Below are 25,007 nucleotides of genomic sequence, written 5' to 3'. Positions count from 1 at the left end.
TAGTTTCTCATTCTGCTGCTTCATTATTGGTATATAGAAATGCAACAGATTTCTGTAGACTGATTTTGTTTCCTCTGACTTTACTGAATTCGTTTACCAGTTCTAGCAATTTTTTGATGGAGTTTTTGGGTTTTCTATATAGTGTATCATGTCATCTGCAGAGAGTGAAGTAACTTCTTCCTTGCTGATCTGGATGCCTTTTATTTCTTTTTGTCTGATTGCTATGGCTAGGAGTTCTAGTACTACATTAAATAACAGTGGTGAGAGTAGACATCCCTATCTTGTTCCCATCTGTAGAGGAAAAGCTCTCAGTTTCTCCCCATCTAGGATGATATTAGCTGTTTATTTTTTCATATATGGCATTTATTATGTTGAGGTATGTTCCCTCTAAACCTACTTTGTTGAGGGTTTTTATCATGAATGGATGTTGTGCTTTGTCAAATGCTTTTTCTGCATCTACTGAAATGATCATATGGTTATTACCCTTTCGTTTATTAATGTGATATATCACAACTGATTTGCAAATATTGAACCACCCCTGTAACCCAGGAATAAATCTCACTTGATTGTGGGGAATGATTTTTTTAATGTATTGCTGGATTTGGTATGCTAGTATTTTACTGAGAATTTCTGCATTTATGTTCATCAGGGATATTGGCCTGTAGTTCTTTTTTAGTGGTGTCTATCTGGTTTTGGCATCTAGGTAATGCTGGACTCATAGTATAAATCTGGAAGTTTTCCTTCCTTTTCTATTTTTTGGAATAGTTTGAGAAGAATAGGTATTAACTCTTCTTTAAATGTTTGGTAGAATTCGCCTGTGAAACCATCTGGTCCTAGACTTTTGTTTGTTGATTACTGATTCAATTTCTTTGCTGTTTATTGGTCTGTTCATTTTCTATTTCTTCCTGTTTCAGCTTTGGTAATTTATATGTTTCTAGAATTTTAACCATTTCTTCCAGGTTGTCCAATTTGTTGGCAATGGGTTATCCTTTTGTTGTTGAGTTGTAGGAGTTCTTTAGATATCCTGATACTAGATAGACCCTTATTAGGTATATAATTTGCAAATATCTTCTACCACTCTGTAGGCTGTCTTTTCACTTTTTGATAGGGTCCTTTGATGCACAAAAGTTTTTAACTGTAATGAAGTCCAACACATCTAATTTGTCATCAATTGCTTATGCTTTTGGTGTTATAAGAAATCACTGCCAAATCCAGTGTTATGAAGCATTTCCCCTTTCATGAAGTGCTTCTAAGAGTGTTACAGTCTTAGCTTTTACATTTAAGTCTAATTGATTTCAGTTAATTTTTGTATATGATATAAGGTAGAAGTCCAACTTCATTTTTTTACATGTGGATATCCAGTTGTCCCATCACCATATATTGAAGAGACTTATGCAAAGGAAATTATATACATGTTTTGAAAACAGCTTTTTTCTTTCTTTTTAAAGGGGAGCACTTGTCATAACCAATATAGGTCTGTCATAATTTATACTAGCTATTGCACTGTATGTGCCATTGTGCAAGTATGTATACACACAAACATTTTTTCAGGGTAGCAAGCAAGGTTACCTTATTTCTTCTTTATTAACATGTATTCCTTTTCCTCTCATTCTTGTGTTTGTCACAGAAAAGAGCAAAAAGCTCTGAATTTTCCCATGCCTATTAGCAGTAGGGAAATCCTACATATGGCATGTGAGCTAGCCAAGGTTGCCTGCATAATATAATGAATGTGCTGTTAGATATTTAGATTGTTTCCAAATTTTTTTTTACTATAAACAACGCTTGAGATATACTGTTATATACTTATCTTTGAACACTGGTCATTATAAAGGATAACCCATTGCCAAATTACATTTGCACTTAAACTTTGTTAGACATCTTGGCAATTTACATTACCAACTAACAGTGGAGAAGAATGCCCATTCCCTCACACCTTGGAGAACACTAAAGATTATCAAACTTTTTTTAATCTTTGCCAGTCTGGTAAGAAATAAAACAAAACAAATCACTATTTCAACTTGCATTTCCTTCATTATTCATATTTTTTTAAAGAGATTTTATTTATTTATTTGACAGAGAGAGAGATAGTGAGAGCAGGAACACAAGCAGAGGGAGTGGGAGAGGCAGGCTCCCCACTGAGTAGGGAGCCCGATATGGGGCCCGATCTCAGGACCCTGGGATCATGACCTGAGCTGAAGGCAGACACTTAACGACTGAGCCACCCAGGCGCCCCATTGATTATTCATATTTATTGGTCATTTGTATTTCTTCTGCTAACTGCCCCTTCATGAACTTTGACTATTCTTCTATTGAGATGTTAGTCATTTAAAAAAAGAGTAACAGTAGTCAAGTTTACTACAATTTTCTTTTATGGCTTTTGGAACAGAACTACATTGCTTACCTCAATAATATAAAAACATTTACCCACATTTTTTTTTTCAAATCAGGTATAACTGACATACAATACTACATTAGTTTCAGGTATAGAACATAGTGAACTGACATTTGTATATATTGCAAAATGATCACCACAGTAAGTGTAGTCACCATCTTCTACTCTACAAAGGTAATACAATATTATTGACTATATTCCTAATGCTGTACATTACAGCCCAATGATGTACCTTCTCCAATTCAGTAAGTTGCCCTTCTGTTTAGTTGAGGGTTTCCTTTTGTAACTAAAAGCATGTACTTTGTGATCCCATTCTGTTTCCTCCAAACACACCTCCTGTCTGGTAACCACCAATCTGTTCTCTGTATCTATGAATCTTGGTTTTTTGTTTGTTTTTTAGATTCCACATATAAGTGAAATCCTGTGGTATTTGTCTTGCTCCGACTTATACTACTTAGAATAATACCCTCAAGGTCCATCTAATGTTGTTGCAAATGTCAAGATTTTCTTATGGCTGAGTCGTATTGGGTATATAAACCACATCTGTTTATCCACTTATCTATTGATGAACACTTGTTTTCATACTCTGGCTTTGTAAATAGTGCTGCAATGAAAAAAGGGGTACATACACCTTTCTGAATTAGTGTTTATGTTTTCTTTGGATAGATACCCAGTAGTGGAATTGTTGGATCATATTGTAATTCTGTTTTTTTTTTTTTTTTAAAGATTTTATTTACTTGGGAGACAGAGTGAGCAAGAGAGAAAGCATAAGCTGGGGGAGAGGCAGAAGGAGAAGGGGAAGAAGACACCCCCTGAGCAGGGAGCCCGATGTGGGGCTCAGCACCAGCACCCTGGGATCATGACCTGAGCCAAAGGCAGACGCCTAACTGACTGAGCCACTCAGGCGTGCCCTGTAGTTCTATTTTTAATTTTGAGGAATCTCCATATGGTTTTCCACAGTGGCTGTACAAATTTACAATGCCACCAACAATACAAAGTGTTCCCTTTTCTCCACATCCTTGCCAGCATTTTGTTATTTCTTGTCATTTCGATACTAGCCCTTCTAACAGGTGTAGGTGCTATCTCATTATGGTTTTGATTTGCATTTCCCTGATTAGTGATGTTGAGCATCTTTTCATGTGCCTGTTTGCTATCTGTATGTCTTCTTTAGAAAAATGTCTATTCAAATCATCTGCCCATGTTTTAACTGGATCACTTCTCCTATTGAATTGTATAAATTCTTTATATATATTTTGGATATTAACCCTTTATCAGATATATGATTTACAGATATCTTCTCCCATTTGGAAAGTTGCCCTTCTGTTTGGTTGAGGGTTTCCTTTGCTGTACAGAAGCTTTTTAGTTTGATGTAGTCCCATTTGTTTATTTTTGCTTTTGTTCCCCTTGCCTTTGGAGTCAGATAAAAAAAATTACTAAGACTGATCTCAAGGAGCTTATTGCTTATGTTTTCTTCTAGGGCATTTATGGTTTTAGGTCCTACATTCAAGTCTCGAATCCATTTTGAGTTAATTTTTTGTAGATGGTGTAAGATAGTGGTCCAGTTTCATTCCTTTGTGTGTAGTAGCTGTCCAGTTTTCCCAACACTATTTATTAAATAGACTGTCCTTTCCCCATTGTATATTCTTGCCTCCTTTGCTGAAAATTAACTGACCATATACATGAGGGTTTATTTCTGGGTTATCTATATCTATAGTTCTATTGATCTATGTGTTTGTTTTTATGACAATACCACACTGTTTTGATTATTATAGCTTCATAATACTGTTTGAAATCAGGCACAGTAATACCTCTCGCTTTGTTCTTCTTTCTTAACATTCCTTTGGCTATTTAGGGTCTTTTGTGGTTCCTTCCACAGAAGTTACAGTATTATTCTAATTCTGTAAAAAATGTCATTGGAATTTTGATAGGCATTGCAATGCATCTGTAGATTGCTTTGGGTGAATGGACATTTAACAATATCCATTTTTCTAACCTGTGACACAAAATATCTTTCCATTTATTTGTGTTATCTTCAATTTCTTTCATTAATGTCACATAGTTTTCAGGTAATAGATCTTTCACCTCCTTGGTTAAATTTATTTCTAGGTATTTCATTCTTTTTAATGCAATTGTAAATGGGATTATTTTGATTTCTGATATTTTGTTAATGTACAGAAATGCAACAGAGCTTTGTATATTAATTTTGTATCTTGCAACTCTACTGAATTCACTTATTAGTTCTGATAGTTTTTTGGTGGAGTCTATAGGGTTTTCTATATACAGTATTATGTCGTCAGCAAATAGTGGAAGTTTTACTTCTTCCTTTCCAATTTGGATGCCTTTTATTTCTTTTTCTTGCATAATTGTTCTGGCTAGCACTTCCAATTCTTTGTTGAATAAAAGTGGCAAGAGTAGGCATCCTTATCTTGTTCTTAATCTTAGAGGAAAAGCTTTAGCTTTTCACCACTGAGTAAGATCTTAGCTGTGGCTCTGTCATATATAGCCCTTAATATGTTGAGGTAGTTCCCTTTATACCCATTTTGCTGAGTTTTTTTTTTTTTTACCATAAATGGATGAATTTTCTCAAGTGCTTTCTATGCATCTATTAAAATGACATCATTTTTAGCCTTCATTTTGCTGATGTGGTGTATATCATCTTGATTGATTTGTGGATGCTGACCATACTTGCATCCCTAGAATAAATCCCACTTGATCATGATGTAAGATCATTTTAATGAATTGCCGAGTTTGGACTATTAATGTTTTGTTGATTTTTGCATGTATGTTCCTCAGGGATATTGGCCTGTAATTTCCTTTTCCTTCCCTCCCTCTCTCTTTCTTTTTGGTGTTCTTCTTTGCTTTTGGTATCAGGGTAATGCTGGCCTTGTGAAATCAGTTTGGGAGCATTCCCTCCTCTTCAATTTCTTGGAGGAGTTTGAGAAGTATAGGCATTAAACGTTCTTCAAATGTTTGGTAGAATTCACCACTGAAGCCATCCTGTCCTGGACTTTTGTTAGGAGGTTTCCAATTACTGATTCAATCTCCCACAGTATCTGAGGTATGCCTGCATTCTTGGTTGGAGGGTGTTTTCCTTTCATCACTTTGAATATGTCATGCCACTCTCTTCTGGCCTGCAAAGTTTCTGCCATGAAATCTCCTAATAGCCTTATGGGATTTCCCTTGTATGAAATAATTTGGTTTTCCTCTTTCTGCTTTTGAGATTCTCTCTTTAACTTTTGACATTTTAATTATAATGTGTCTTGGTATGGATCTCTTTGGATTCATCTTAATTGGAATCTTTTGAGCTTCCTGGACCTGGATGTCTATTTCCTTCCCCTAGTTAGGGAAGTATTCAGCCATTATTTCTTCAAATACATTTCCTGCCCTTTCTCTTCTCCTTCTGGGACCCTTATAATGCAAGTGTTATTCTATTTGATGTTGTCCCAGAGGTCCCTTAAGTTACCTTTATTAAAAAAATTTTTTTTTCTTTTCATTGCTTTGCTTTGGTGAGTTCCACTGCAGTCTACTAGATCACTGATCTGTTCTGCTTCATCTAGTCTGCCATTGAACCCCTCCTGATCCTTTTTTTTTTTTTTAAAGAGAGGGAGAGAGAGAGGTGGGGAGGGGCAGAGGGAGAGGGAGAGAGAGAGAATCTTTAGCAGGCTCCATGTCCAGTGAGGAGCCCGATGCAAGGCTCAATCTCACAACCCTGAGATCATGACCGGAGCTGAAATCAAGGGTCGGATGCTTAACTGACTGAGCCACCCAGGCACCCCCTTCTTGGTCCTTTCTTATACTTTCTATCTCTTTGTTGAAGTTCTCACTGTGTTCACCCCTCTCCTCCCGAGTTCCATGAGCATCCTTATGACCCTTACCTTAAATTCTTTTTCTGACAAATTACTTTTCTCCACATTATTAAGGTCTTTTTCTGAGGTTCTGTCATGTTCTTCTATTTGGAACATATTTTTCTGTTTCTTCATTTTGCTTGACTCTCGGTGTGTTTCTATGTACTACTTGAAGCAGCTATCTCTCTCACTCTTAAACTAGTGCCTTGTGTAGGTGATGAAACTTCTCTTTCAACCCTACTTTTTAGCTCTTTGTTGTCTCTTGAACCTTTGTGATTGTCTAAACCACCTATTCCAACCCAGTTTTGGGTTGATTGGAAGCAGACTCTTAGGCAGCAGCTTTTAAAATATAAAAGTATATACAATCCTGTGGGGGCTACAGTCATAGTCCCTGCTGCCTCCAGACCAGGAGATTTAGAGGTGTCCCCTGGGGAATATTTGCAAAAATTGAGGTTCCAGATAAGTGTGTAAGCTCCCTTCTGAGAGGTCTAGTTAAGATGTAGAAGGCCAAGGGGGTGTGCAAGGATGGTGTGTCTCTAATTAGGTTCCCTGGGAGCATCTCTTTAATCTTTACATGCATGGGAAACCAGAAGCCTATCCTTTAAGCTGAAGCTCCAAGCTAAGTAAATAGACCTTTTTTCCAGAAGACTGGGGTTGTGTTTCAGTCTGCTGCTGTGCAGTGTCCTGATGGTGGTGGCTTGCCAAGAACTGTCTGAGTGTTACATTCTTGTGGAGCTCAGGAATGCCAACCACTATGGCCACCAGGGCCAGGCGATTGAGTGGTGTCCCCTGTGTGGACTGCATGTATCTGCTGGCTTTATCTAGGCAGAGTATATGGGGCAGGGCATGTTTGCTAGCTTCATAAAAGCAGGGGAAAATGTCTTGACTGTATGCCTGTGGTCTTCAGGAACGTAGTGCGAGAGTACCTTGTCTGTGCATGCATGCTAGTTTTAGGCTGGGAGCAGGAGAATGATAGCCCCAGCCAGAGAGTGAGGGAGCGCTGCAACTGCCTACACTTACCAACTTTATTTAGGGAATGAGAGGTTGCCATGAATGTTGTGCTTGCCTGCCCCAGCTACAGGGTGGGGGAGTGCTGCAACCTTCTGTGCTCTCCAGTTTCCTCAGGCAGTGGGATGTTGTGGTGACTGCTTGTCCCCACCTGTCTTAGCAATGCAGCAGAAGGGTGCTGCCTGTGAGCTCACCCACTTGTGCTAGCAGGGTAAGTGGAGAGTGCAAAATTGGCTTCTGCCAGCACCTCTATCTCCAGGGTGAGTTTCAATGGTCCTTTGCCCTTCCAGCAGATGCTTTTAGATTGCCAAATGAATTTCTTTTACAATAGAGTCTTGGCACTTTTCAAACTACTATTTTTCTGCTGGGTCTTGGGGAGAGTGAGACTGCATGTAAGCTCTTTAAAAGGGGCATCTCAGTTTCCTACAGCACTTTGGGTCCCTTAGATATCAGCCCCTTTGCATTTTCTAAGCTAGATGTTTTGGGGGCTCATCTCTCTGGTTCAGATCCCAGGGATAGGGATGCCTTCAGTGAGACATCATCCCCTCACTCTTCCAGGAGAAATACTGGACCGGTGAGAAACCTCACTGTCGTGTCACAGTGCTGGGGTGGGGTTTCTGGTAAATCCTTATCTCTGCCTCTCCTACCTATCTCAATGTGAATTTTTTGTCTTTTGCTGTGGAGAAACAGTTCATCTAGTTTTCAGATCTTTTTCGGAGGGATATGATCCACATGCAGCTGTAGATTTGATGTTATCTGTAGGATGGGGTGAGTTTCAAGATCTTCCTATGCCATCTTGCAGAAGAGCCCCACATTTTCTTAAATATTTCCATAGTTTGATTTTTGACATTATCTTTGATTCCTCTGGAATTTATTTTGCTATAAGAATTATATATATACACCCAGCACTGTTTAGTCAGTCACACCATTAGTCACAAAGATGTAGTAAATGCCCATTATGTGTCAGACACCATGTTAGGCTTTGGGCTTCATGATTTTCTGTTCCTGTTGGGTAATTGGGCATTCAACAAGTTATTAAAAATAATAATCCAAGCATGAAAGTATTGGGAAGAATTTCAGGGAGCTTTGGGAGCATATAAAGGGTGTCTGACTCACTTAGCAGCTCAGACAAGGCTTTCCTGAGAAAAATACCATTTAAACTGAGATCTAAAGTTTGAACTGAAGTTAAGAAAATAAGAAGTGGGAGTAAACATTCCACACAGGAAACATGTATAAAGGCCTGAAGGTGCTAGAGAGCGTGGTGCTCTATGGCTGGGGTGTAGACAGCAATAATAATAAATATAATAGCAAATAAATATATATTGCTTATGTGTTAAGCACGGTTCTAAGAGATTTAAATAAATTAATTTAATCCTCAAAACAACCTACTGAGGTAGATTACTATTATTCTTTCTTTTTTTTTTCAAGATTTTATTTTTAAGTAATCTCTACCCCCAATGTGGGGCTTGAACTCAAGAGATCAAGAGTCGCACACTCTACTGACTGAGCCAGCCAGGTGCCCCTATTATTCTCATTTTATATTGAAGAAACTCAATTTTATGCAAAGAGAAGTACACTAATTTGCCCAGAGCCACACAGCTATTAAGAGATGGAGCAGCATATGAATGTAGGCAGTTGGTCTGAGTTTTTTTTTTGATGATTCATTAACTGCATATAACACCCAGTGCTCATCACACGTGTCCTCCTTAATACCCATCACCGGGTTACCCCATTCCCCCACCCCCTTCCCTTCTGTAACCCTCAGTCTGTTTCCTGGAGTCCAGAGTCTCTCATGGTTTGTCTTCCTCTCTGATTTCTTCCCGCTCAGTTTTCCCTCCCTTCCCCTGTGGTCCTCTGCGTTATTCCTTATGTTCCACATATGAGTGAAATCATATGATAATGTCCTTCTCTGCTTGACTTATTTCACTTAGCATAATCCCTCCAGTTCTACCCATGTCGCTGCAAATGGTGGGTATTCATCCTTTCTGATGGCTGAGTAATATTCCATTGTATATATGAACCACATCTTCTTTATCCATTCATCTGTTGAAAGACACCTCAGCTCCTTCCACAGTTTGGCTATTGTGGCCATTGCTTCTATGAACATTGGGGTGCATGTGCCCCTTCTTTTCACCACATCTGTATCTTTGGGGTAAATACCTAGCAGTGCAATTGCTGGGTCGTAGAATAGCTTTATTTTTAACGTCTTGAGGAACCTCCATACTGTTTTCCAGAGTGGCTGTACCAGCTTGCATTCCACCAACAGTGTAAGAGGGTTCCCCTTTCTCCACATCCTCGCCAACATTTGTTGTTTTCTGTCTTGTTAATCTTTGCCATTCTAACTGGAGTAAGGTGGTATCTTATTGTGGTTTTGATTTGTATTTCCCTGACGGCTAGCGATGTTGAACATTTTTTCATGTGTCTGTTGGCCATCTGTATGTCTTTGGAGAAGTGTCTGTTCATGTCTTCTGCCCATTTCTTGACTGGATTATTTCTTAACTACTGTGCTATACTGCAGAGAAAATGGTACAGCTAGAGTTTGGAAGAATAGTTGGCCTGAGGGTAGTTACATCATATTTGTGCTTTTAGGTCACCCTGGCTATAATGTGAAAATGAATTAGAAAAGACAGGGGTAGGATGCAGACAGATCAGCCAGGAGGCTATTGCAGTACTCAAGTGAGAAACGACAGTAGTCTGATAAAATGACAGTCGTGGAAACAGAACAAAAAAGGAAGGATCTGAGAAACATTTAAGAAGTAGAACAGACAGTACTAGTGACTAACTGGATATGAGGGGTAAGGAGATGTCAAGGATGACTCCTAGTTTGCTGGATTACTGAAAAGTAATTTGGTCATTAGTTTTTTTCCCCACTGATTTAAAATGATATCTATATTATATGCCATTGCTCATATGTATTTGGGTTTATATTTTGACTATTCTATTGCTCACTACACCATTTCATTATCCGTCTCATTACTTGCATTTGCTAGAATGTTCTTGGCCATTCTCTCATGTTTTATTCTCCCAGATGAAGTTTAGAATCATTTTGCCAGGTTTCTGTACACCTCCTACCTCTCCAACACTATCACCAAAGAAGAAACCCCTGTCCCCAAATCCCAAAACCCAACCAGACAAAACTGAAATCAGGTGCTCAGGTGTTGAGTTCTGATGTAGACTATATTGAATTCATAGATAAATTTACTGGGGATTGGCCACTTTACAATGCTCACTATTCCTACCTAAGTATAAAGCCTGTCTTTATTTCAATCTTCTCTTATGTTCCTCAATTAAATTTTATTGTTTATAGTTTTCTTCATGTAAATTCTTTTAAGTATTTTTTTTGTTTTTAATTAAAATTTTTCTATTTGTGCATAGCTGACACACAATGTTACATTAATTTCAGGTGTACAACAGTGATTCAACATCTCTATATGTTATGCTATGCTCACAAATGTAGCTCCCATCTGTCATCATACAACGCTATTACAATACCACTGACTATATTCCTTATGCTGTACATTTTATTCCCTAGATCTTTAAAATATTAACCTTTATTTTTCATGTATCTTAAAAACTAGTTAATTATTAAATGTTCAGTGTCATTAATATAAGCCTCATCAAAATACATTCTAGTTCATGCTTTTGGTATATAGTATGGTATTTATTTTAAAGGGTAAAATTTTATACTATATTAACTATATTGGTTTACCTAAAATGTTTGCTTTTGGAACTTACTAACCATGTTTATTAAAAGTCAATGTAAACCTATTGGCCAATTAAAATATGATAACTGCCTTCTGACTTCCCACAGGATAGAGTGAGATGACAAAAAAGCTACTCCCCTAAAAGCAAACAGCTGGACAAAATGGTCAAAACACAACTATTCAGTGCTGTGGAATCCAACCAAAGGCATACAACAAAGAGAGAAGCGTTTTTCAAATTAACTACTAAACTTTGGGCAGCACACACTCTATGGCCTTCTTGCCTTTCCAGCTTTACCCTGTGGGAGTTTTACCAGAGGGTGTCAGGCTGTCCAAAACCAGTTTCCCTGTTGCTGATGGAGGGAGTTTACTTGGTGATCTTGGTGGCTCCTTTAACTGAGACTGCAGGCCTCTTTGGAGCAAACAATGGACTGGCAGATGGCCAGTACTTGAAAGACTGAGGAGCTGAGACAACCATAAGGACTTGCTGAGTTCTCCTTGTACTCCAGGTTGTGCTGCACATACAGCAGAGACCACACCAGCTCCAGCTGCCCACACATCCTTGGCTCAAAGAGCTGAGACAGGTGTATGCACTGGCAGGCTTAAAAAGAGCCTAAGTGTGAATGTACTCCCAGCCTTACACAGACCCACTGGCAGGCGGAAGAGAGGACACACCTTATTATCTCCATTGTCTTAGTACAATCTCTGGCTGGACACTAAAACTGTGCAGACACAGGAATGACTCCTAGGAAGCCAGGCTACAAATAAAAATCAAATAGATTTCCTGTGCAATAATTTTTCCCTTGAGGAAAAAGAGTCCATTTATAATAGTAAAAAAGTAATGTCACAGGAATGCCCTTTAGAAACAAATTTCAGATGAATGAAAAAATTAAATGTAAAAAACCAAAAGCATAACTAAACCAGAGGATAATATAGGTTAGTATTTATAACTGATTTTGATGTGGGGAAGACATTTTAAAAAATGAAAGTTATTAGACAAATAAAATTAAAAGACAAATAAATATGACCACGTAAAAAATAAAAACATCTATAACCAAAACATCATAAACAAAAACAAATCTGATAAATATTTCAATAATTTTGACAAATACTAGGTTAATATTCTTAAATATCTCTTAAAAGTACTCCTAAAAGTACATATGAAGACAAACCTAAAGAAATTCCCAAAGAACAGAAAATTTTGGGGAAATCGGAGGGGGAGACGAACCATGAGAGACTATGTACTCCGAGAAACAAACTGAGGGTTTTAGAGGGGAGGAGGATGGGGGGATGGGTTAGCCTGGTGACGGGTATTAAAGAGGGCACATTCTGCATGGAGCACTGGGCGTTATACGCAAACAATGGATCGTGGATCACCACATCAAAAACTAATGATGTACTGTATGGTGACTAACAGAACATAACATAATAAAAAAAAAGAAAATTTATAAAATAAGAAGTATCTTGAAAAATAATTGAGATACCTTTTCCCCTATCTAATTGGCACTGCTTAAAAACCAAAACAAAAACAGATACCAATCCTGGAGAGACTGTTCACAGGGGGGCATGCTTACTCAATGGTGGTAGGACTGTAAATTGTTGTAACTTTTCCAGAAGGCAGTTTGACCCTATAAATCAGAAGTCTTAAAAGTATCCATGCCTTTTGACCCAACAATCTCACCTTTAGAATGTTCTCCTAAATTTACATGCTTAACTCTTTACTGGGGCATGATTCTAATAGTAAATATTTGGAAACAATCTTAATGATCAATAATAAAAATGTCATATTCATACGATTAAATATTTATTGATTCATTTAAAAATATTTACTGAGCATTTAGAGCATGTTCTGCTGCTTTCCCAGGCTATGTAGATACAACTTACGTAGTAAAGAATTTACCGTACCCAGATAGAGGTCTGCTTTTGTCCTGGGCTGCTGGGAGGTGATCTCTACGATAAGTGTCTTGTTTACTTGGGGACCTTGGGCCATACCAGAATAACAATGAGGTTTAGGGTGGTGGCTTGGGTCATGGAGTATCAGAATGACCTCTGGAATGGCTAGAGATGGGGGTCAGCAACATGGGTAGCCAACCAAATTTATATAGCTGACCCCAAGAAAATCTCAGGACATTAGGGCCCTGACTGGCACTACTCCAGGTGTACTGTTATACACCTTGTTGGGAGAGTTAGTGCTATCCATGACCCAAAGGGGAGAGGACAACTGGACCCTCTGCTTCTGGAACTTTCTGGACCTCTGCCTCATGTGTCTTTTCCTTTGGCTGATTTTAATCTGTATCTGCTCATTGTAAGAAACTGTACCCATGAACCTAACAACTTTCAGTGAACTTTGTGAGTCCTTCCAGTGAAAAATGGAACCCAAGGGTGGTCTTGGGGGTCCCTTGAACTTGCAATTGCTATCAAAAGTAGGTGGTCTTGTTGACTGCTCCCTAACTTCAAACAACTGTAGAGAGAGGAATGATGCTTACAGTTCAGAGGAGGACACAATTAATTATACTAACGTGTGAGAGGTGTTATGATGGTGGACATACAGGGTACGATGGGAACACACAGGATACATACATCTAGGAAAAGGGAATACCATTCAAGGACTCGGATATGGGAAAAAGAAGTCCAGGACAGGATTGCTTAAAGGGATGAAATGTAAGAAAGAATTGTGATTTTAATAATGTGCAAAATTTGAAGCAGACATGCTCTAAAAGATGAAATAATTTGGAAATTTAAGAAAATCTCATGGAAAGCATACTGTGGAATAAGAACCAACTGAAAGATTATCAACAGAAAATGTACTGATATACATTAGCGGTGAGAATGAAAATTGGTTCATTTTCTATAGGAGATACTTGCCAAAACTTGGCAAAGTTTATCAACAACCTTAGAAATATCACACCTTTTGACCCAGCAATCAAATTTCTGGGAAGTGATCCCTCAGATATATTCACATATGTATAAAATGATATAATTACAGGATTATTAACTGTAGCATTATTTGCATTATCAAAAGACTGGATATACGTTAAATGTTTTTAAAGAGGAGAATGGTTACATAAACTAGTACATCCATACAACAAAGCACTAAGGTGCTGTTAAAAAGAAGGAGCTAATCAGATGTATTGAGGAAAAATGGGAGAGTGTGAAACAATGCACTATGCCATTCCTTGCAGAAAAATGGAAAAAAGAACACATGGATGTATTCAGTTACTTTTTGTTTGTTTGTTTGTGCCCTAATATTTATTTATTTTTTATTTTTTAAAATTTTATTATGTTATGTTAGTCACCATACAATACATCATTAGTTTTTGACGTGGTGATCCACGATCCATTGTTTTCGTATTAACACCCAGTGCTCCATGTAGTACGTGCCCTCCTTAATACCCATCACCAGGCTAACCCATCCCCCCTTCCCCTTTCCCTCTAAAACCCTGTTTGTTTCTCAGAGTCCATAGTCTCTCATGGTTCATCTCACCCTCTGATTCCCACCCCCTCATTTTTCCCTTCCTTCTCCTAATGTCCTCCATGCTATTCCTTATGTTCCACAAATAAGTGAAACCATATGATAACTGATTTTCTGTTTGACTTATTTCCCTTAGCATAATCTCCTCCAGTCCCATCCATGTTGATGTAAAAGTTGGGTATTCATCCTTTCTGATGGCTGAATAATATTCCATTGTATATATGGACCACATCTTCTTTATCCATTCATCTGTTGAAGGGCATCTCGGCTCTTTCCACAGTTTGGCTATTGCAGACATTGCTGCTATGGACATTGGGGTGCATATGGCCCTTCTTTTCACTGTATCTGTGTCTTTGGGGTAAATACGCAGGAGTGCAATTGCTGGGTCATAGGGTAGCTCTATTTTTTTTTTTTTTTAAAGATTTTATTTATTTATTTGACAGAGAGAGAGAACACAAGTAGGCAGAGTGGCAGGCAGAGAGAGAAGGAAAAGCAGGCTCCCCGCCGAGCAGGGAGCCCGATGTGGGGCTCGACCCCAGGACCCTGGGATCATGACCTGAGCCCAAGGCAGACGCTTAACCGACTGAGCCACCCAGGCGCCCCTCTATTTTTAAATTTTTGAGGAACCTCCACACTGTTTTCCAAAGTGGCTGTGCTAACTTGCATTCCCATGAACAGTGTAAGAGGGTTCCCCTTTCTCCACAACCTCTCCAACATTTGTTGTTTCTTGCTCTGTCCATTTTTGCCATTCTAACTGGTGTAAGGTGGTATCTCAATGTGGTTTTGATTTGAATTTCCCTGAGGGCTAATGATGATGAACGTTTTTTCATGTGTCTGTTAGCCATTTGTATGTCTTCTTCAGAGAAGTGTCTTTTCATATCTTCTGCCCACTTTTTGACTTGATTATTTGTTTTTGGGTGTTGAGTTTGAGAAGTTCTTTATAGATCTTGGATACCAGCCCTTTATCTGTAGTGTCATTTGCAAATATCTTCTCCCATTCTGTGGGTTGCCTCTTTGTTTTGTTGACTGTTTCCTTTGCTGTGCAGAAGCTTTTTATCTTGATGAAGTCCCAAAAGTTCATTTTTGCTTTTGTTTCACTAGCTTTTGGAGATGTATCTTGAAAGAAGTTGCTGTGGCCGATGTCAAAGAGGTTACTGCTTATGTTCTCCTCTAGGATTTGGATGGATTCCTGTCTCACATTGAGGTCTTTCATCCACTTTGAGTTTATCTTTGTGACTGGTGTTAGAGAATGGTCGAGTTTCATTCTTCTGCATGTGGCTGTCCTATTTTCCCAGCACCATTTATTGAAGAGACTGTCTTTTTTCCATTGCATGTTTTTTCCTGCTTAGTCAAAGATTATTTGACCATAGAGTTGAGGGTCCATATCTGGGTTCTCTATTCTGTTCCATTGGTCTATATGTCTGTTTTTGTGCCAGTACCATGCTGTCTTGGTGATCACAGCTTTGTAATATAGCTTGAAATCGGGCAACGTGATGCCCCCAGCTTTGTTTTTCTTTTTCAACATTTCCTTGGCAATTCGGGGTCTTTTCTGATTCCATACAAATTTTAGGATGGTTTGTTTCAGCACTTTGAAAAACATCATTGGAATTTTGACCGGGATGGCATTGAAGGTATAGATTGCTCTGGGTAGCATAGACATTTTAACAATGTTTATTCTTCCAATCCATGAGCATGGAATATTTTTCCATCTTTTTGTGTCTTCTTCAATTTCTTTCATGAGTGTTTTGTAGTTCCTAGAGTATAGATCCTTTACCTCTTTGGTTAGGTTTATTCCAAGGTATCTTATGGTTTTTGGTGCTATTGTAAATGGAATCGTTAATCTAATTTCTCTTTCTACAATTGCGTTGTTAGTGTATAAGAAAGCAACCGATTTCTGTGCATTGATTTTGTATCCTGCCACATTACTGAATTGCTGGATGAGTTCTAGTAATTTGGGAGTGGAGTCTTGCGTTTTCCACATAAAGTATCATGTCGTCTGTGAAAAGAGAGAGTTTGACTTCTTCTTTGCCAATTTGAATACCTTTTATTTCTTTTTGTTGTCTGATTGCTGTTGCTAGGACTTCTAGTACTATGTTGAACAACAGTGGTGAGAGTGGGCATCCTTGACGTGTTCCTGATCTTAAGGGAAAGGCTCTCAGCTTTTCCCCATTGAGGATGATATTCGCTGTGGGTTTTTCATAGATGGATTTTATGAACTTGAGGAATGTTCCCTCTATCCCTATACTCTGAAGAGTTTTAATCAGGAAAGGATGTTGTATTTTGCCAAATGCTATTTCTGCATCAATTGAGAGGACCATATGGTTCTTCTCCCTCCTCTTATTAATGTGTTCTATCACATTGATCGATTTGCGAATGTTGAACCACCCTTGCATCCCAGGGATAGATCCCACTTGGTCGTGGTGGATGATCCTTTTAATGTATTGTTGGATCCTATTAGCTAGGATTTTGTTGAGGATTTTGGAATCCATATTCATCAGGGATATCGGTCTGAAATTCTCCTTTTTGATGGGGTCTTTGCCTGGTTTGGGGATTAAGGTAATGCTGGCCTCATAGAATGAGTTTGGAAGTTTTCCTTCTGTTTCTATTTTTTGAAACAGCTTCAGTAGAATAGGTATTATTTCTTCTTTGAATGTTTAGTAGAATTCCCAAGGGAATCCATCAGGCCCTTGTTTTTTGGGAGGTTTTTGATCACTGCTTCAATCTCGTTACTGGTTATTGGCCTATTTAGGTTGTCAATTTCTTCCTGTTTCAGTCTTGGCAGCTTATAGGTTTCCAGGAAGGCCTCCATTTCATCCAGATTGCTCAGTTTATTGGCATATAGTTGTTGATAATAATTTCTAATAATTGTTTCTATTTCCTTGGTGTTAGTTGTGATCTCTCCCCTTTCATTCATAATTTTATTAATTTGGGTCCTTCCTCTTTTCTTTTAGAGAAGTCTGGCCAGTGGTTTATCGATCTTATTAATTCTTTCAAAGAACCAGCTTCTAGTTTCGTTGATCTGATCTACTGTGTTTCTGGTTCCTAATTCATTGATCTCTGCTCTAATTTTAATTATTTCTCTTCTAATGCGTGGCTTAGGCATCGTTTGTTGCTTTTTCTCTAGTTCTTTAAGGTGTAGAGTCAGTTGGTGAATTCAGGATTTTTCTATTTTTTTGAGTGAGGCTTGGATGGCTATATATTTCCCCCTTAGGACCGCCTTTGCAGTATCCCATAGGTTTTGGACCGATGTGTTTTCGTTCTCATTGATTTCCATGAATTGTTTAAGTTCTTCTTTGATTTCCTGGTTGACCCAAACATTCTTGAGCAGAGTGGTATTTAGCTTCCAAGTGTTTGAATTTCTGCCAAATTTTTTCTTGTGACTGAGTTCCAGTTTCAAAGCATTGTGGTCTGAGAATATGCAGGGAATAATCTCAATCTTTTTGTATCGGTTGAGACCTGATTTGTGACCCAGTATGTGGTCTATTCTGGAGAAAGTTCCATGTCTGCTCTAGAAGAATGAGTATTCTGTTGTTTTAGGGTGGAATGTTCTGTAAATATCTATGAGGTCCATCTGGTCTAGTGTATCATTCAAAGCTCTTGTTTGTTGATTTTCTGCTTAGATGATCTGTCCATTGCTGAGAGTGGAGTACTGAGGTCTCCTACAATTAACATATTGTTATCAATATGATTTTATTTTGGTTAACAGTTGGCTTATGTAGATGGCTGCTCCCATGTTGCGGGCATAGATATTTACAATTGTTAGATATTCTTGTTGGATAGACCCTTTAAGAATGATATAGTGTCCTTCTGCATCTCTAATTACGACTTTAGTTTAAAATCTAATTTGTCTGATAAAAGAATTGCTACCCCAGCTTTCTTTTGAGGTCCACTGGCATGGAAGATGGATCTCCATCCCTTCACTTTCAGTCTGGATGTATCTTTAGGTTCAGAATGAGTCTCTTGTAGGCAGCATATGGATGGGTCCTGTCTTTTTATCCAATCTGCAACCCTGTGCCGTTTTATGGGAGCATTTAGGCCATTCACGTTGAGAGTGATTATTGAAAGATATGAATTAATTGTCATCATGTTGCCTGTGAAGACATTGTTTTTATAGATTGTCCCTGTAAATTTGTTGTATATCACTCTTGGGGGCTTTCTCCTTTTATAGAACCCCCCCTTAATATTTCTTGCAGGGCCAGCTTAGTGGTCACATATTCTTTCAGTTTCTGCCGGTCGTGGAAGCTCTGCATCTCTCTATCCATTCTAAATGAAAGCCTTGCCGGATAAAGTATTCTTGGCTGCATGTTCTTCTCATTTAGTACCCTGAATACGTCTTGCCAGGCCTTTCTGGCTTGCCAGGTCTCTGTGGATAGGTCTGACGTTAATCTGATGTTCCTCCCTCTGTACGTAAGGAATCTCTTCCCCCTAACTGCCCTTAAGATGGTTTCCTTGGTTTTAAGATTTGCAAGTTTTACTATTACATGCCGGGGTGTTGGCCTGTTTTCCTTGATCTTGGGAGGGGTCCTCTCTGCCTCTAGGACATGAATGTTTATTTCATTTCCCCAGGTTAGGGAAGTTCTCAGCTACAGTTTGCTCAAATACATCTTCTAGTCCTCTCTCTCTCTCCACTCCCTCCGGGATTCCAATTATTCTGACATTGGAATGCTTCATGGTGTCACTTATTTCTCTGATTCTATTTTCATGGATTCTGAGTTGTTTTTCCCTGGCCTCCTCTTTTCCCTTTTTATCTATTATATTGTCTTCCAGGTCACTTATTCTCTCTTCTGCCTCAGTTACCCTAGCTGTTAGATTATCTAGATTGTATTGGATCTCATTGATAGCATTTTTAAGTTCTGCCAATTCAGCTTTCATTTCTGCCCTTAGAGACTCTATGTTGCCATTAACTGATTTCTCCATTCTAGCCATTGTCTTCACAATTGCTAGCCTGAATTCCATCTCCGACATCTTGGTTATATCTGCATCCATTTGTAAATCTGCAGCGTAAGTCATAATCTCTGAGTCTTTTCTATTTTGGGGGCTCCTCCTCCTAGTCATTCTGTTGATGGGTGTTTGAGGGAATGTATAGAGTCCAAATTATTGACCAGAACCCAAGCAAGATGCACCTGTTTTCTTGGCACCTTAGGGTTGCTGGCCTCTTGTTTTCCCAGCCTGTCTTCTGCGGGAGGGGCCTGCCGTGTTGTTACTCAGGCAATCCTGTTTGGGTGGAGTTGCCCTGCCCCCCTGTGGCGGGGGATGGGCTCAGTGGGAATCAGTTTTTGGGGCTTTTGTACTCTGGCGGCTTTCCCTGGTGGCTTTCCGCGTCTCTTCCGCGAGTCAGAGCAGAAGAGACTGTTTCCAACCCTCTGCCTCAGAGCAGAGAGACCACAGTCTGTGCTTCAGTGAGCTCTCCAGGCCACATCATCTCCGTTTCTGTCCGTGCTGGTATAAACTGCAGCGTCCTGGGTTGTGCGCCCCTCTGCAGCGCCCCCAGTCCTGCCTCCAGGTCGGGTCACGTCTCTGCCCTTTGTGCTTCTAAAACCGCCAGCCGCCCCCAGTTCGCCCGCATGACCCCGCTTCTCTGGGGGCTGCCCTAAAGTCCTTTCCCAGCCGCTCCGGGTCTGTGAGTCTGTGCCCTGTCCCCAGCGCACAAGGCTGTCGCTCACCGGCGGTGTAGGATCCCCACGGCCAGGCACCCTCCCGCTGCCGTTTATCCTCCGATATCTGCCCGTGGAATCAGGGCTCCCTGCTTCGTACCTCAAAACCAACCACCTGCGATATTCTGTTTGTAGAGATCCAGATCTTCTTACATCTCAGGCTGGTATCGTGGGTGCTCAGAGTGGTCTGGCAGATATCCAGCTCAATTCCGGGGACCAGCTGAAATAGGGTCCCCTACTCCTCTGCCATCTTTCCTCTAGTTACTTCTTTATAGATACACTTATACACACATAAGGTATCTCTGGGCGAATATACAGGACACTGAAAGCACTCACTGCTCAGGGAGAACTGGGTGACTGGGAGGAAAATGCTGCCCTCTGCACATACCCTTGTGAACCTTTTGAAGCCTGGACCATGTGAATGTAGCACATCTATTCAAAATATTTAGAAAAATGAAGTTACTGATAATCTTCCCAACTATGTGTGAATATTTATTTGACAAACAGAATAGAGAAACTATTGTAAATATCATCTGTCTGGGAATATTTAGTTTATTTGCACATACCTGGCATTCTGTTTCATTAGCTATTGTTGTCTTCAAGTCATCTTGTTTACTTATGATCTTCTGTAGCTAAAAAAATAGCAAACATGAATTCAGCTGTGTGACTACTGGACTGTTCAAAATAGCCTAAGAAACAGATGCTAAGTTTTCATTATAAAATATATATTAATTGTTAAATATTAACTTAAATTCTTTCTGCATTATAGCTAATATTGTTACTTATTTTTTCTTAAATCATGTAAGAATCATAGGAGTACTTACATTATTACAATTTGAATCATTTTTTTCTCCTAAGAAAGCTAGTTTACTTAATACACACATATTCCAAAGACATTACTCTACAAAAACTTCATGATTACCCTCATTCTTCAAGAGAATTTTGATTCATAATTAATTTTTTGTATCATCAATAGTTTATGGCCACATTTTCAAGTATATAGCTTTTTTTTTTTAAGGGGGGGTTAGAGAAAGAGGGAGAGAATCTTTTTTTTTTTTTTTTAGAGATAGAGAGAGAGACAGTCTTTACGCAGGCTCTACACCCAGAGTGGAGCCTGACTTGGGGCTTGATCTCATAACTCTGAGATCTGACCTGAGTGGAAATCAAGAGTTGGTTGCTTAACCGATTGAGTCACCCAGGTGCCCCTCAAGTATATAGCTGTTCAAAAGCTACTTATACCATATAAAAATGGTCTTCTTCCCGTTACGCATTTATAAAGCATCACAATAATTTTTTTAAAAGCTTTTATTTTATTTATTTATTTGAGAGAGTGAGAGAGCACGAGAGAGCAGGAGCAGGGTGAGGCGCAGGGGGAGAGGCAGAGAATCCCAAGCAGACTCTGAGCTGAGCCCGGAGCCCCAATCGGGGCTTGATCTCACAACCCTGAGATCCTGACCTGAGCTGAAACCAAGAGTTGGATACTTAACCAACTGAGCCATCCAGGTGCCACAAGCATCAAAATAATTTAAAAACCTACATTTCTGCCAATTATAAAATTGTCAATAGTGCTCTGAGACTGAATACTTTTAAAAACCTACCTTTCAGGGTCATTTGTACCAATCCTCATATGGAAAGCAAATTAAAAAAAAAGTTTTTAAAAAATTAAATGTAGACAAAATCTGAAACTTTGGATTCAAATGAATTAGGAGACAAACCTTCACTCATGTTTTTCTAGACTACTTCTTTATTAATAGTTTGAAAATTGCTCCAACTAAATTCCAAATTAATTATCTCAAGTTTGGCTGCCCCTATTATGTTTGTTTTAGGCAATGGTTTACCTCTAGTTCTCTTAGGCCCTCAAACTTTTCCACATCTCCCCCACAATTATTTTAAGGAAAAAGTGTTGAAAAGTTTTATATTTGTTTTATCCTTATTTTTTAAGTTGACAATCAAATATATAATGCCAAGTTCAATACCTTTCTCCCCTTGCTTACTGTGTCTCCTTTAAAAATTTCTATGATGGAAAATTTCAAACACAGCAAAGTGAAGAGACTCTGTAATAAACCACATAATCTTCAGCTTCAAGTTATCAGTATTCTGCCATTCTTGGTTTATTTATCCTTCTACCCATTCCCAGTTCCTTCTCAATTGTTATTATTTATAGCTCTTGAGGAAAAATTTATATACACTAAATGTACAAATCATAGCCATACAATTTTGACAAATGGACATACTTGAGTAACCCATCCTCCTATCCTGGAATAGAACATTTCTATTTCCTCAGAAGTTCTTTTTGTCCCTTCCCAGTCAATCCTTTCTCTCTGCATCCTCACAAAGAGAATAACAGAGTTCTAGTTTCCTTTCCCCATTAAATGAGTTTCACTTAGTTTAAAAATTCAAATAAATTATATCAAATGGTATGTATTCTTTTGTGCTATCATCCACTCTGCATAATGATTCTGAGATTCATTCATGTTTGCATATAAGTAGTCTGTTCTTATTTATTGTTGAGCTGTATTGCACTGTATAAATATATCACTATTTATCCATTCACTTGTTGACAGATGTTTGCACTGTCTCTAGTTTTTGACTACTGTTGAATCAAGCTACCATAAATTTTCTTTTTTTTTTCAGCTTTACTGAGGTATACTTAATATACAAAAAATTGCACACATTAATGTATACTTTTTTTTTTTAATGTATACATTTTGATGAGTTTGGACACATGCATATATCTGAGATACATTAAGGTAATAAACATATCCATCACCTCCAAAAGATTTGTGTGTTTTCTTTTTCCTTTGGTGTAAGAACACTTAGCATGTGATGTACCTTCTTAAGTTTTTAAGTGTACAACACTGTACTCTTAACTACATGTACTACGTTGTACAGCAGATCTCTGCCATAAGCTTTCTTATATAATTCTCTTGTTTTTTTGTGGACATATTTTAATTTCTCCCAGATGAATTCCTAGGAAGGGAACAATTAAGTTCTTCTTAATTTTAAATTATTAAGTTGTTGAGTTCTTTATATATTCTGGATATAAGTCCTTTGTCAGATACCTGCTTGGAAAATATTTTCTCCCATCCTATAGTTTGCCTATTCATTTTTTTTTTTTTTAAAGATCTTATTTATTTATTTGACAGAGAGAGACACAGCAAGAGAGGGAACACAGGCAGGGGGAGTTGGAGAGGGAGAAGCAGGTTTCCTGCTGAGCAGGGAGCCCGATGCAGGGCTCGATCCCAGGACCCTGGGGCCATGACCTTTGCCGAAGGCAGAAACTTAACGACTGAGCCACCCAGGCGCTCTTTGCATATTCATTTTAACGGGTCTCTGAATGAATAAAAGTTTTTGATTTGGATGAAGACTAACTTAATTTTTTTCTTTTGTGGTTATTGCTTAGTGCCTTAAGAAACTCTGAATAACCTAGATCCTGAATATATTCTCTTATGTTTTCTCCCAGAAGCTTAATGGTTTTAGTTTTTATGTTTAGACCTATAATCCATCTCAAATACATTTTTATACAGACACACCTTGCTTTATTGCACTTTGCAGATACTGCATTTTTTAAAATTGAAGATTTGTGTCAATCCTGTACTGAGCAAGGCTCTTGGAATAATTTTCCCAGCAGCATTTGTTCACTTTGTGTTTCTGTGTCACATTTTGGTAATTCTTTTAATATTTCAAGCTTTTTCATTATTTTTATATTTGAACTGCTGCAATCTCATGATAAAATTTTAATGGATTAAGAATTACTTCTTATGAATGAGCACAGAAAGTGGTTTCTTGAAATGGAATCCACTCCTGGAGAAGATTGTTGAAATGACAACAAAGGATTTAGAATATTACATAAACTTAACTGATAAAGTAGTCAGCAGGGTTTGAGAGGACTGACTCCAATTTTGAAAGAAGTTCTACTGTGGGTAAAATGCTATCAAACAGCATCATATGCTAGAGAGAAATCATTTGTGAAAGGAAGATTCAATCAATGAGGCAAACTCCACTGTCTTAATAAATTGCCACAATCACCCCAACTTCCAGCAACTACCACCCTGATCAATCAGCAACCATAAACATTGATACATGACCCTAAAAAAGATTACCACTCACTGAAAGCTCAGGTGATGGTTAGCATTTTTTAGCAATAAAGTATTTTTTAATTAAAGTATGTGCACTGGTTTTTCAGACATAATGATACTGCACACTTAACAGACTATGGTATAGTATAAACATAACTTTTATATGCACCAGGAAACCAAAAAATTCATTTGACTCGTTTTATTGTGGTGGTCTGGAACTAAACCTGTGGTAACTCCAAGTTATGCCTATATATGCTTTGAGGCAGGGGTTATAACTAATTTTTTTTTCATATACACATCCAATTGTTCTAGTGTCATTTATTGAAAATTAAGCAACCGTGTATGGATTCTTTATTATCTTCCACTGATCTATTTACCCATCCTTAGATCAATATCACAGCGTCACCATCACTGTAGCTTTGTGCTAAGTCTTAAAGTCGGGTAGTGTGAGTTACCCAGATTAGCTCTTTCTCTCAAGATTGATTTGAGTGTTCTAGGTCCCCTGTTTTTACATATACACTTTAAAATCAGCTTGTTAATTTCTATAGAAAAAGCCTGCTGGGATTTTGCTTGGGAAGTTAAATCTTTAGACCAATTTGGGAAGAAATGACATCTTAACACTACTGAATCTTTTAACCATTAACATGGTATATTCCTCCATTTATTTAAGTTTCTTGAATTTTTATTGGCAATGTCTGAAGTTTCTGGTGAATGCTTCTGTTAAATTTATTTCTACTTACTTTATGTTATTTGATACCATTTAGAGGAGAACTGATTTTATTTTTTAATTTTTAAAATTTTATTATGTTATGTTAGTCACCATACAATACACCATTGGTTTTTGATGTAGTGATCC

The 25,007-nt window shown here is 38.3% G+C and overlaps 1 protein-coding gene across 1 annotated transcript in view; it reads right to left on the bottom strand.

Annotated features, from left to right (window-relative positions):
* Nucleotides 1-25,007, bottom strand: part of MICU2 (mitochondrial calcium uptake 2) — a 165,770-nt gene that overhangs the window by 23,481 nt on the left and 117,282 nt on the right. The window contains exon 7 of the mRNA XM_032403355.1: nucleotides 20,639-20,704. Within this exon, the coding sequence (XP_032259246.1) occupies nucleotides 20,639-20,704 (66 nt within the window). The remainder of the gene's footprint in view (nucleotides 1-20,638; nucleotides 20,705-25,007) is intronic.

This window comes from Phoca vitulina, unplaced genomic scaffold, assembly GCF_004348235.1.
Source record: "Phoca vitulina isolate PV1807 unplaced genomic scaffold, GSC_HSeal_1.0 scaffold5, whole genome shotgun sequence".
Lineage (NCBI taxonomy): Eukaryota > Metazoa > Chordata > Mammalia > Carnivora > Phocidae > Phoca > Phoca vitulina.
This window is presented reverse-complemented; position numbering and strand designations above follow the sequence as displayed.